Source organism: Phaenicophaeus curvirostris, chromosome 1 (assembly GCF_032191515.1).
Source record: "Phaenicophaeus curvirostris isolate KB17595 chromosome 1, BPBGC_Pcur_1.0, whole genome shotgun sequence".
Taxonomy (NCBI): Eukaryota; Metazoa; Chordata; class Aves; order Cuculiformes; family Cuculidae; genus Phaenicophaeus; species Phaenicophaeus curvirostris.
In genome coordinates, this window is record NC_091392.1 from 96,371,694 (window position 1) to 96,383,979 (window position 12,286).

At 38.1% G+C, this 12,286-nt stretch overlaps 2 protein-coding genes across 2 annotated transcripts in view; one reads left to right on the plus strand and one right to left on the minus strand.

The window, feature by feature from the left end:
- The first annotated feature begins 7,161 nt into the window (after nt 1-7,161).
- NSUN3 (NOP2/Sun RNA methyltransferase 3) overlaps nt 7,162-12,286 on the plus strand; it is a 104,316-nt gene continuing 99,191 nt past the window's right edge. Inside the window, exon 1 of the mRNA XM_069869216.1 lies at nt 7,162-7,295. Coding sequence (XP_069725317.1) covers nt 7,294-7,295 — 2 coding nt within the window. The 5' untranslated portion in view covers nt 7,162-7,293. The remainder of the gene's footprint in view (nt 7,296-12,286) is intronic.
- The window catches only part of PROS1 (protein S), a 35,249-nt gene continuing 30,277 nt past the window's right edge, over nt 7,315-12,286 (minus strand). Inside the window, exons 13-15 of the mRNA XM_069869196.1 lie at nt 11,575-11,723; nt 10,572-10,785; nt 7,315-7,954 (exon numbers count right to left, since the gene is read on the minus strand). Coding sequence (XP_069725297.1) covers nt 7,809-7,954; nt 10,572-10,785; nt 11,575-11,723 — 509 coding nt within the window. The 3' untranslated portion in view covers nt 7,315-7,808. The remainder of the gene's footprint in view (nt 7,955-10,571; nt 10,786-11,574; nt 11,724-12,286) is intronic.

A 12,286-nucleotide genomic window follows, 5' to 3' on the forward strand; every position in this document is an offset into this window, starting at 1 on the left:
TGCTTTCACTTGTGTGCATGATGGATGGGAAACCTAATACTCGGATGCAAGGGACTAACATAGAACAGAGAACTTGGCTTCAGCACAGTGTTTGGACAATCCTTTTCTTGCCATCAAGGCAAAACAGAATGGTTAGGGGGCAGGACTGGTTTTGCCCTATAAGGCAAGATAACAAAACTGACATTGCACTCAAGCGAAAAGTCAGCCTTGTGACCAACAGCACAAAGCTGAAGCCTTTGAGCAGGTAGATCCTTGTCGGTAATATGAACAAAGAGAATTGCTGTAAGTGTATTTGCAAATTAACCCATAAGTGCTGCAGTGTCTATGGAGAGGACAGACAGATAGCTAGAATAGCTACAGTACTAGCTGGGTCTTTTCCCCCCCTTATAAAGCAGTGCAAATGGGTTTGCAACCTGCTCCACACTCATGTTAAATACAGCTTGTTTAAAGCAAGCTTAGTTATTGTAATACAACATTGCTTCCTGTAGTCTAGATGTATCATCTATAGGCTACACATCCTCTGCTCTTCACACTACACAAAAGTTGATCTTCCAATGCTATAGCAGTTGAACATAAGCCCCAAACAGACGTGTACCATCTCCTGTCTCTCCTCTGCTTGCTTCACTCAGCCAGCCAGCATCTCCTTTCTGCTAGGAGGACTGAGTGGCTCAGATGCAGCCATGCCAAGCAAACGGATTTTCAGACTCTGGTGGAACAGACATAGTGATGACTTTTTTCTACCACACTGGAGTCCCCAACTCTGAATAAGTTTAATAAACCTTTACCATATTTGTTACTCGGAAGTTAAAGGTCCTAGCTGCAACTTGCAAAAGGCATTAACGTCATTGCAATGTTCTTCGTCACTAGGAAGTAATGTTCTGGATAGAAAGCTTCTAGCAGGAGTTTAAACTTGGCATTGCTGCATGAAGCTAACATGGATTATGTTCAATATTTAAAAATGTATTTAGCTATTCATTTATATATAGCACAATGTACAACAGACATGGGAAGTCATCAGATGTCTGGTTTGCCTGGAAAATTACTTTCTCACTCTCTGTACATCTCACGGTTAGCAGGGACAGGTTAAAATTGGTCTCCAGTATAGCACTGTCACATGCATGTTATATTTTTGGTTTAAGTCAGAGAATCTTTGGTTCTATTGTATTGCTTCTCTGACTGCCAACATAAACCTCTATATACGTATTCATGCAGATTTTTTTTTGTAATAAAGAATCGTACACAATTTAAGTTTAGGCTATGAGATAGCATCTGTAGATCAGGTTCCTCATGTCTGTATAACAAGATAGATTTCCTAAGGCATGAAGGGGAGTAGGGTAGTTGACTGCAACACCAGGTGGATGCCTAGTGTCCCTTTGCACCCTTGGAAATCATTCCTTCATGTTTTGCCATCTGCCTATGCACACACTCTGCAAGCTCAGAGTTAAACCCAGCATTAGCATCAACAAAATCAGTGCACATAATGAAAAACAAAATAATCCGTTCTGGGCAAAGCCGCAAAGTCCTTTGGGGGTCTGTTAAGTATTTATTGTGCAGATTCCTGAGGATCTAATACCACTTTTAAAATTTCACTTTTGGGGGATTTTTTCAGGGGGCTGGAGGGTGGGATTTTTGCATTGAGATTAAATCAATTTCATCCTTGGTTAGCAACAGTTTCTTGAGGCTTCTGGCAGTAGTTGGATGTGAAATATTGGCAAAGCTTGTTCTTACTTTCTTATAGATGAGACTAACTATATTTTGAGCCCTTGAGATCATAGGTCATAGCTCTGCTTCACCAGCCTCCACTAATAACGTCACTGATACCCAAAACAAAGCAAGGAACTGCTGAGTGTATCAACTGCTAGTATCAGTGTTTGGGAATTTGGGACTGCTGGCATCTTCATCTTTAGGCAAAAGTCCAAAGCCAGTTCAGAAGAAAGGTTGCTGCAGAGCACAAACAATTGGGAGAATAACCATTTAAGTTACCTGCTTTACAGCAGTAAAAAAACCATTTTATTTTCTGCAGAATCAAAATACAGAAATAATATTCACATCATTTAAATCAATGGTTGGGCTTTTCAATGACATATAAAGAACTTATCAACATCTCTTGCCCCATATTGTTGTAATTACATTTTACCTGCATGCTTGAAAAAAAATATCACCCTGTTTATCTAAAGTTTTGCCAGTTTTTTTCTTTAAAGCCGTCCCCATGTAAATAAAGTTCAGAAAATAATAACAGAAGGCTTATCTTGCTTTAAAAAGACATACAGTAACTGGGCTTATCTTACCTGAAATTAAGATTAATTCTTATCCATTATGTATTTAAAGAGACAAACAGTTTTTTAAATGGAACATCCTTGGAGATAATTTTCATTTATCTTTGTCTAAAAAGCTAAGTGCCGACAAAAACAACCTTCACTTGCAGAGACAAGAGGCCAGACCCTCTCTTGACTGTTTGACCCAGACTAATCTCATTTCCTGTACAGGGTGGGAACACCCCAAGGACCAGAGTTTTGGCCCACCTCAGTAGATGGAAGGGCAGTTTGGGGCACATCCTGATGTCATCCCAGTTCCCATCTGTGGAAAACAGTGAAGGGAATGTAATATCTTCACTATGAGGATTTTGTGAAGCTGCCAATGAACTACTTACGAATCCTGTGAAAGACTCTACAAACCCTCACTGAGACACAAACTTCAGTTCATCTGTGCAGCTTGCTTAATGCCTCTACTGCTCAGTGTGGTAACATAAAGTCATGCATTACAAGGTGATAAGGTTTGCCTGTTCCAGACAAACAGATTTGTTAAATCTATATGACCTTCTGTTCTAGAAGAAACTCTTTAAGCAAAAGCCTGGCTTCTACCCAGATTGAAAGGAGAAGATTGTTTTTCAATGGGCTGCATTAGCAGGAGACTGGGACCAGCTGGTGGGAAGGATCATGCATTCTTGATAGGCTAGGAAAAAGTAAGGCTTGCTTTAACAACAGCTATTTTTTTTCTTTTCCTGTTTGGTTTTTTTCCATTGTTGTTCTTTCAAATTGACTTTTGTTTGATGGGAGTCATAACAGAACTTGAATAAAGATAAAAAATCTTTCCTGGGAAGGTAAACTATTGCTGAATCATAATCAGAAATATTGGCTGTTTTATTGGCCATTCTTTCTTGCAGTTTGTTTTCAGCAAAGCCATTTTTATTATGTACCTTCTGTGCTACCCTAAACTAGGAGTAATTCACATATAACTTAGCATGTGTATTACAGTGGTTTCTCACATCCTATTAATTAAGATCTTACATTTTCAACCTACTATCTTATTTATGATATCATACATAAAACTACTAGTGAGTTCTAGAAACATTGCTCTCTGATCCAGTGATGGCCCTCGCTACTTCTTCTGTTTGCTTAAGCTGGGTGTCAGCCTTGGTGTCAGCATGTGCTTCCCCAATAGTGCCATGGTGGGACTTCAGGAGAGAAAGCTTGGCTAGGTCAGAGAAGAATCAGGATGATCTGTATGTGAAAATGCTAGGCCCTGTATCTAGAAAAGCTAATAGTATGGCTTTTTCTAACTTCATAGTAGTGTATTGTTGTGTCTATTTTTTATTGACCTCAGCTGGGGAATAGGAGGGAAAGACAGCTTTTTAATGACCATTAAGGAACAAACCAACATGTTGCATGTAACCCGTAAGGCTTTCAAAAGTAAAGTAAGATTTTCAGAAGTGTTTCGAGGACCTATTTTGCTTACGAGGAAAAGCGAGCAAGACACTTGATTTATAGCAGGCTTAGCATCACAAACTATGGACTTCTAGCTTTAGTGTCTTCAATTACTCTTCTACTGACAGATACTCCAGGGCAATATGAAGTCCTTGTTTAAGCTCCAGTTTACATCCAAGCAGGCCTGTTCAATTACATGCATTTAAAAGATGGTCTTGAGCAGGTAGTGACAAAGCCTTGACTTTTGATCAAACCGTTGCCATGCTGGGTGATGTAAAATTGCCAGTTGAGGTTAAAAAGTGAGCTGTGGTTTTTTTTTGAAAGAGGTGTTTATGTATTTGGGGAGGTATAGTAGAGTGGGAGAGAGCATAAAGTAGGTAAAAAATATCAATTGGATCGCAATGACAGGTGGCTTTTGATGAGGGGTTTTTAGTTAGTGTTAGTTCTAGCGGGGTATTTTTTGTATATGTGTGTGTCCTCTACCTCAAGTGCTCAGCTAGACTGTATAGAGGCCAGAGCACCAAGGTGAATTGGGTTTCTGCCTTTTTGGTCCTTTCAAAAATCAAAAGACAGAAACAAAGCACCACGCTGCTTCAAAACTCTTCTGGCACAGTTGGCTGCATTGGATGCTTTTATGTTAGTGTGTGAAAATGTTAATTATGCTAACAGTACTTTTTAAAGTATTTTTGCACGTCTGGCTTTCCCAAAACGTACCAAACCAGCGTGTGTGTGTGTTTTGCTCTGTATGTTGCTGTGTATCCTGTGGTCCTCATCCTGAATGACAAGGAGGCTAGAAATCTGTGGCTCTGCAAACCTATGTTGCATGATACTGCCTTCTTGTTATTTGTGTTTTTTCCACTTTCCTAATTTGCTGAGATGCTACAAATTCCTCAAAAAACCAAACCATTTTTTAAAAAAAAGCAACATAATCATAATTCAAGTCCTGAATTACATACAGCTGTGTTGATTTGCAGCTACTTCAGTCATTAAATACGAGTGTCTGTAAGCAACAGACTAGCCCCACGCTCAGAACCAGCTTACAATTTAGCTGCTTATTCACGTATTCCTGTTGAAATATAGCTACCCTTAGAGAAGAGGGATATGGCCAGTTGAACAATGGGGCTACAGCCCAAAACAACCCATGGGGGTTGTTTTGATAAAATAAGGTTGCTGAGGTAGCAAAATATTAAGCATGTACATATGACTAATGACACTGAAGGACCAACTCAGTGCATTGTTCAGTGATAAGTTGGACTGGAATGACTCAAAATTAGTTTGGCCTCTATTTCTTTGAATATCACAGCTCTAGAGCTAATCTTGAACATTAATAGCGAAAGTGTTTGCACTCACTCTAGCCAGCTATCTTTATGAGGAGACACACAGGCATTAAAGCATGTAAGGTAAGCTTCAATCATGTATATAAGCAGAAAGCTACTCTGGTATAAATGAGAACCGATTCCATGACTAGATTTCATTTTCCAGGAAATTAGGGTATACTGATTTGTAACACTTTATGCACAGGAGCTAAAAAAGCACAGAGCAGGTGCAGCTGCTCTGCATAAACATTGAACAGTCCTTGCTGAAATTATGATGTCTAAAAATACAATGAAATACATCTGATGAAGGAGGAAAGACAGGAATCAACTTTCATGGATCTCCTTTCTTTATTTTAAATTTATTCATATTAAAAAATGAATAAACTTAAAAATTAATCTAAAGAATATGGATGTATATTTGGATAGCATATTAACTTGTGCCAATTCTTTTCCTTCATATCGAAGATTATCACAGTCTCCTGAGTAAGCCATTTAACCACTAGAACAAGTGAATATGAACAAAAATATGCAAACACAACTTAAAATGAAAATAAACTTGTAAATGCTGCTTTATACAGTTCTTACAATAGGGAGGCACTTTTACATTAAGAAAAAAAAAGTGCAGCAATTTCATTGTAACTACAATATCCTAAATTATTCTTCTATGAGAACAGAAAAAAATGGTGTCTGCATGGGAAAAGGAAGTGATTTTTTTTTGTTTCTTAAATTTCACTTCTCTACCATTTATAGTATTGCTGACGTTTTACTTTGTGTTCCTCACCTCATCGTTTCTCTGTCTGTTGCACAAGGCAGAGGCTGACCCGAGGGCTTTCCAGAATGCAGTGGGTGATGCTGAGATAGTATAAATGAAGTGATCACATGTATTTCACGTCATAAGTCCCAATTTAGCTCTGCCTTACATGCAAAACCTGCTTATTTCAGCCAAGATATTCTTCAGCTTAGGCCCAAATGAAAAATGTGTGTGTTGGGATGGAAGGAGAGCACAGAGGGATACTTTCCTGCAGTTATTTTCCTCCCATGGAGCTGGAGAAGTCCAAAGTAGTTTTTTGCATGCCACTCTAGAAAAGTGAACTGGTAGTTCACTGACAAGTAGTCCCTTGGGTGTCAGCCATACAGTATCCTTACTGATAAGCAGCTATCTATGAACCAGTGCTGGACAGATCTGAAGACTCTACTGAGGCTGCCTGGTGTGAAAGTCAGAGCAAATCCTGTATTACATTACAGAAGTGGGAAGTGAATAATAACATTGGACAAAACAATAATGTTGAAAGATGGGCTCAGAGTCTGCAATATAGATGTACTAATATTAGTACTCAACAACGAAAGAAATCTCACTAATGTCACTGGGAATACCTCTGGAGAAAGGTAGTACTCAAAATGAATATCGTCATAATCCATCCTTCTGTACATACATTTCCACTTCAGTGTCTCCAGTGAAGAAAGTAAACTTCATGTTGAGAATCCTGGCAGATAAATGTCTCTCTGGTTGATGGATGAGAGTATACATTCATCACGTATAGCAATTCTCTTGCTATTTATTTGGTTTGGGGTTAATAAAACCACTAGGTGAGCTGCACAGGAAGGCTTATAGTTGTGTGAAAATGAGGTTGGAAGTGGAAAGAACACTCAAAGGATGTTCAAGAAATATTAGAAACGCTTGAAATGAACACACTGGAGGAAAAAAATATTTTTCTAACTATCTGTTCCATTAAAGTTGGTTGAGTAGAATATGGCTTTACATTCTAATGTTACTAGTAGAATTTAGGCTTTTGAGTACAACTGCAACAGGGCTCATAAATAAATCTCTTCTTGGGGCTCTGCATGTGCAAGGTTGACCTACATAAAGGGAATGTGATAGACCATTAGAGGGTGCTCATATTGAGGAGTGCTAGATTTGTCACAAACGGAAGAAACATTTCCCACAATTTTTCAGCTTTACTTAGAAAATTCCAGTTTGATATCCTGTGAGGAAGACCAGAGCTCCTTCTTTCAAAACATCTCCTCTGTTTTCCAAAATTGCCTGAGGTCTATTTTAATTCACTAAGACTCCTGACCTGATCCAGAACTCTGTTAAATGTCTAAAGCTGGGTTCCTAAGACAGAAAAATTAAAGCTGGTGCAGTGTAACAAGACCCATTATAAAAAACTGAGCTACTTACAAAAATATTTCAGTTTTGAAGTTGTTTTACCAGTCTTGATATAACTTGTAAACATTCACAAAGAGCTTGGGTTCTGGATTCCAGGGGAGGGGAGATGTTGAGTTTGTTTGTTTGATTTTATTTTTTTTACCAAAAAGCACATGTTACAAAACCTGTAGAGATTTTTCTTTGTATATTATGCTTGGAAAAGTTTAATGACAGTGGTTTTGTTTAGATTCAAATACATTACCAAAATTTGCAACTTGTAACTTTGTGCTGATATATGAATAAGAAGTAAAATTGGTTCTAAACAGAACTTCATTAACTTTTTCTCCAAACTGAATATGTCAAGGTGCATAGTATGAGTTTGGAAGATAAACCTAGCTTTAAGATTTACCACTGATATGAATAAAGTAACATTTTACAGAATTTTGATCTTGATTGTCTCTTTACAGCTGAAAAGGGAGGATTTCCTCCTCCTCCCTGACATTCTGTATAAATGGGTGGAAAACCACACTGTTGCTTATTTTCCTGGCACATCTTGAATAAAATAATACAGGCTTCATTATGGCATGAGACTAATTACACAAATTATATCTGAAAGAAAAAGTTAAATTAAGAATTCAATGGTTACTGCATAATCAGCGGGCACGAGTGAGACCTAATGTCATTGTGTTTAGAAATGGCTTCATCCAGATCCAGCTGTCTGTTGTTGACCTTCACCTCCATGCAGCCATTATAAAAAGCGGTTACTAACGCAGCACCCAGAGGAACATCTGCACAGAAACACATTCAATTTATTAGGCCAAGGCATGCAAATTCTTATGTATTTTTCAGATTAGCAGAAACATGGGGAATACTCCATACCCCATCCATTAGTTGACCATGAGAGAAATAAGCAATTTGGCAGGAAACACTTAAGTTACCGTCTCTTTTCTTTAAGACTGAGGTAAAGTCAGCAAAGCTGAGAAAGGTCAGTAAAATTTGAAATATGTGTTAGAAGTCTATTCCCATCCAGAAATCTAAGTACATGAATGGTTTTCATAGTAGCATTTCCTGTATTAACAACAGCTAACCAATAGTTTGTTTCCTGGAGTCCACTGTTCTTATCCTGACTTACAAACAGATGTTTATGGGCTTAGAGGTCACAGAAAGAACCATCTTCCTTTTGCCAAGAAAGCTACTCTGGATTCAGTTCTGCAGGTTCTCAGATAGGAGACCCCTGGGAAATCCACACATTTTACTACTTCTTCAAAGTGAATTCTCCATAAAAGACTCACTTTATCTGTTGTTCATTTAGGTATTTTTTGGGTTGCGGGAACATCAGATTGTGAATACGCTTCCAGGAAACAAGAAATATTGCTTCCCCGTGAGTTTATTTTGCTTTATGTTGAGGTATTGCACAGTCATGTAGAACTGTGCCCTTCTGCTCTTTCTACTTCAGTGATAACACTGCTGTGATAGAACTGTGCAAATCTCAATTAGCACCCTCCCTTTGGGCTGAATAATTAACAAGGAAGTATACACCCAACACTGTTCCCAGTTTGAAGGAGCTTGTATCAAAATTGGGGACTTCTGGTATTCATGAAATGTATTTTTGTTAGGTGCCTTTCAGCCGCATAGTTCTGTGCAGCTCAGTATGGGGATGCTTACCTACCCTTTTATACTGCTCTGTAATCCCAGAGGCTTTTCAGGAGTGAGTTAGAGTAAGTAAATGAATCTGTGTAAAACAAACTGGTTGTACAGGGGGACCTAAACTAGTATTCCTATACTACTTTTTCTCTCTTCAGTAACAGGCTGTTGTGGAAGAGGTTCCTTTAGATAATGTTGGGGTTTTTGTTGCTTTTTTGAGACCTCTCAGTAGAAACTGTTTACATGAACAGAGTTTTTTTGTTAATCTGCATGTTGAAAATACCTCTTACATTTGAGAGATTACACTTACTTTTAAAGAGTGGCAAGTAACTAATACATGCTGCTTATTTGTTTGGGATGCAAGGCCTTAGCTTTTCAGGTGCCAATTACTCTGTGGCTGATAATGTACTGGGAAGAATCATTTAAATATCACAAACATAAAGAGTTCTAAAAAATTAGTTTAGTTACTTAAGGTTCAGTTAACCCACTAAATCCCTTCTACTGTGCAAATACTGAATTCATCCTTCTTTTAAAAGTGAGTCGGTATTACAAGAACACTGATGCTTACCTGTTGCAGCATACCTTGGTACTGTACCATTAGTGCATTCTTCCCTTTCTACACATTCAATCTGAACGGAACTCACCTGGTTGTCTGGTTTCCAAGACATTACATATACATTCCAAAAAACCCCACCTAAATTAGAGGGAAAATTCTCATATTTAAGTGCCTAAAACTTGCTAAATCCTTGATTATCAGTGTGTGAAGATTCGTAGAGAACAAGTAAGTTCCAACACACCGGCCTGGATACTGAGGCAACTACCACTTCAGACAGAGGCTGTGGTACCTGCAGTGCTGCCCTAAACACTTTGCTTCGATTCTGACAAGCAAGTCTAGAGGGTGGAACCATAATTTTAGCTTCACCTGCGTATGTTACCTTGGAAGAAATGCCTAAAGACATCATTTCCAATGGATATGCAGCTCTTTCCCTCTTCCTACTCCTGTGCACCCCTGGGGCACTGCTATGATGCTGGAGCCTACATGTAAACTGGATGCCAATTCAAGACTGTTGGTCAAACTCTTAGAATTTCCTTAGGAATTGTGACTTATTCTCCCTAAAATAACTTTAATGGAAGATATAGAAAAACTCTATTGATAGCAATGTTGTAATCATGCTGTCTTTCCTCAACCAGTTTTCAAGTTTGAGGATCTTAGGCTCTGAAATATCTTCATCTGTGGTAATGCTGTTGAAGACAAACTATTTCATAGATAAGCACATGTACATTTTCTGTACAAAATAATGCTTGTACATGTCTTAAGATTGCAGGTGTACTTGCAGCTGCTTAAAAAAAAATGCTGTTTCAACGCATTTCTTTACATAAAGATTGCCAGTCATCTATTGCCCACAGTTAACTGCTGGAACCATATTCCTGACTGGTTTTCTCATATGCTTGATGCAGTTCCTAAACTGCCCCAGTTGGTGGCACTGCAAAAATAGGCAACGTCCACTTCTCCACAGCTCAGAAATCAAGATATTTTCTAAATTCAAACCTCCAGAGACTCGTGCCTTTTAAAGGGCCTAATAATGCTACTGTTGAAAAGTGGTCTCCCTCAACAGCCGAATAGATGGGATGAAACAAGAAGCACTTGGGGGGGGGACCTGTTTCTTTTTGTATAGTTGTAGGCTTTTTCTAGCTTGAGTAAGGCTGCATATAATCAGGCTTGTAGGAATAATTAAATTAATGAAAAGAAATACAATTCACCTGGCAGGCCGCCCAAGTAGGTAACAACATTTGCCATCATTGCTTGATTGAGGATAGACAGTTGCTCTGGATTGCTTCTGTCCATGTGTGAATCAACAGACAGTTCAATTTGCTGTTTGGTTACTACAAGTCCAACCAACACTTTTCTGGGTGTACATAACTTCTTTGATTCCAGTTGTGCAACAGTGATGTTTCCAATAGTTGCAATGATTTTCTAAATGAAAGAATGGTAGGTCACAAAAGATGTCACATAACTAACACACAATTACACTTAGTTCTGATGCATTTTATACTGGAAGTAGAAGAAAAGGAAATGTTCAAGACACTTTTTAAAAAATTGTACCTTAGATTGGAAAAGTTACTAAAGTTGATATATGTCATTCATTTCTACTCTTAAATTTATAAGTGAGAACCCTCACTGTAAAAAATCTTTGGCTATGGTTCTGAGGCAAAATCCCATTTCTCTTAAAGGCAAAAGGAAGACTGCTACAGCTTCAAAGGTAACCAGGTGTTCACTACAGGTTCTTATTTCAGGCAAAAGCATGGATTATCCATAATGTATAAACCTGCTCCATCTTGGGATGCTGGATTTAAATAGATGTAAATGGAAACTTAAAGACAAAATGATCTGTTTGTAAATTGAAACTAATATGATGCCATCACTACAATATCATCATTCTAATTCTCTCATGTTTCCCTTTCTGCTTTGTGTATTTGGAAGGAAAGGTGAAAGAAGACGTGAGGTGATAGGTAGTAACTGACATAAAAGCGCTTAGGGCTTAGTCACTGCTGTTGCAATTGCTCATGGCAATATATTTTCTGCGCACTGCTATATGATTTAAGTGCTTATCAAAATATTAATTCAGCCTACGAGCCCCACTGCAAGTAAGTGAGTAGCTTTTTTTTTAGTTTTGATTTTTCACAAATTGAGTAGTAAGTTAAGACAGAAACAAGAGGCGTGACAAGAGGTATGTATCAGCTGCTATGATAATTGTAAGATCACCTGTGAGTCAGCGGAGTTAGAGTCCACTATAGACAAAGCCAGAGGCACTGTTTGATTAGAAACCAAGGCAAACATAACACCAGTGTCCGCGGATGGGCGAATAGTCATAGTCACATTTATTAGCCAGTCTTCAGCACTGTCAAGATTATCTGTTTTTAAAAAAATAATTGAAATTAAAAAATCCATCTGCTAATAAAAAAATTAATATGGTGTTAAAAGTTAGTACTTAACTGGCTCCCACTGTGGAAAAAATAGTACTAATCATGAGGAAAAACAGTAAACTTTGAAACTTTTAGAATGAACTGTAAGTCAAAAAAAACACCAACCCCAATTTCTAATGGTGCATCCTGCCTAATCGTCTGTGATTATTTGACTTTTTTTTGTTTTTTGCTATCCTCTCCATTCTAATGTGGAACAGGCGCCACATTTCTTAGAGGTCAGTTCAAAATAAAACCCAGCCCCCCTGATTTACTCATGAAGTGCTGCCACTGAGTGAAAGACTGGCAGTTTTCATACACTTTTACACTCCAAAGCCATTCCAATATTAAAATCAGAATATGCAGGTGTGTAAAGTGAATATGCAGATGGTGCAAATATCACTTCCTATGCTGCATTCATTCATATGAAGCTAATCTAAAAATTACTACATAAAGAGATATTTGCCACTTTTTGTATCTTTTCTTCCAGTGTTTCTTCCTGATCGCATGTTCCT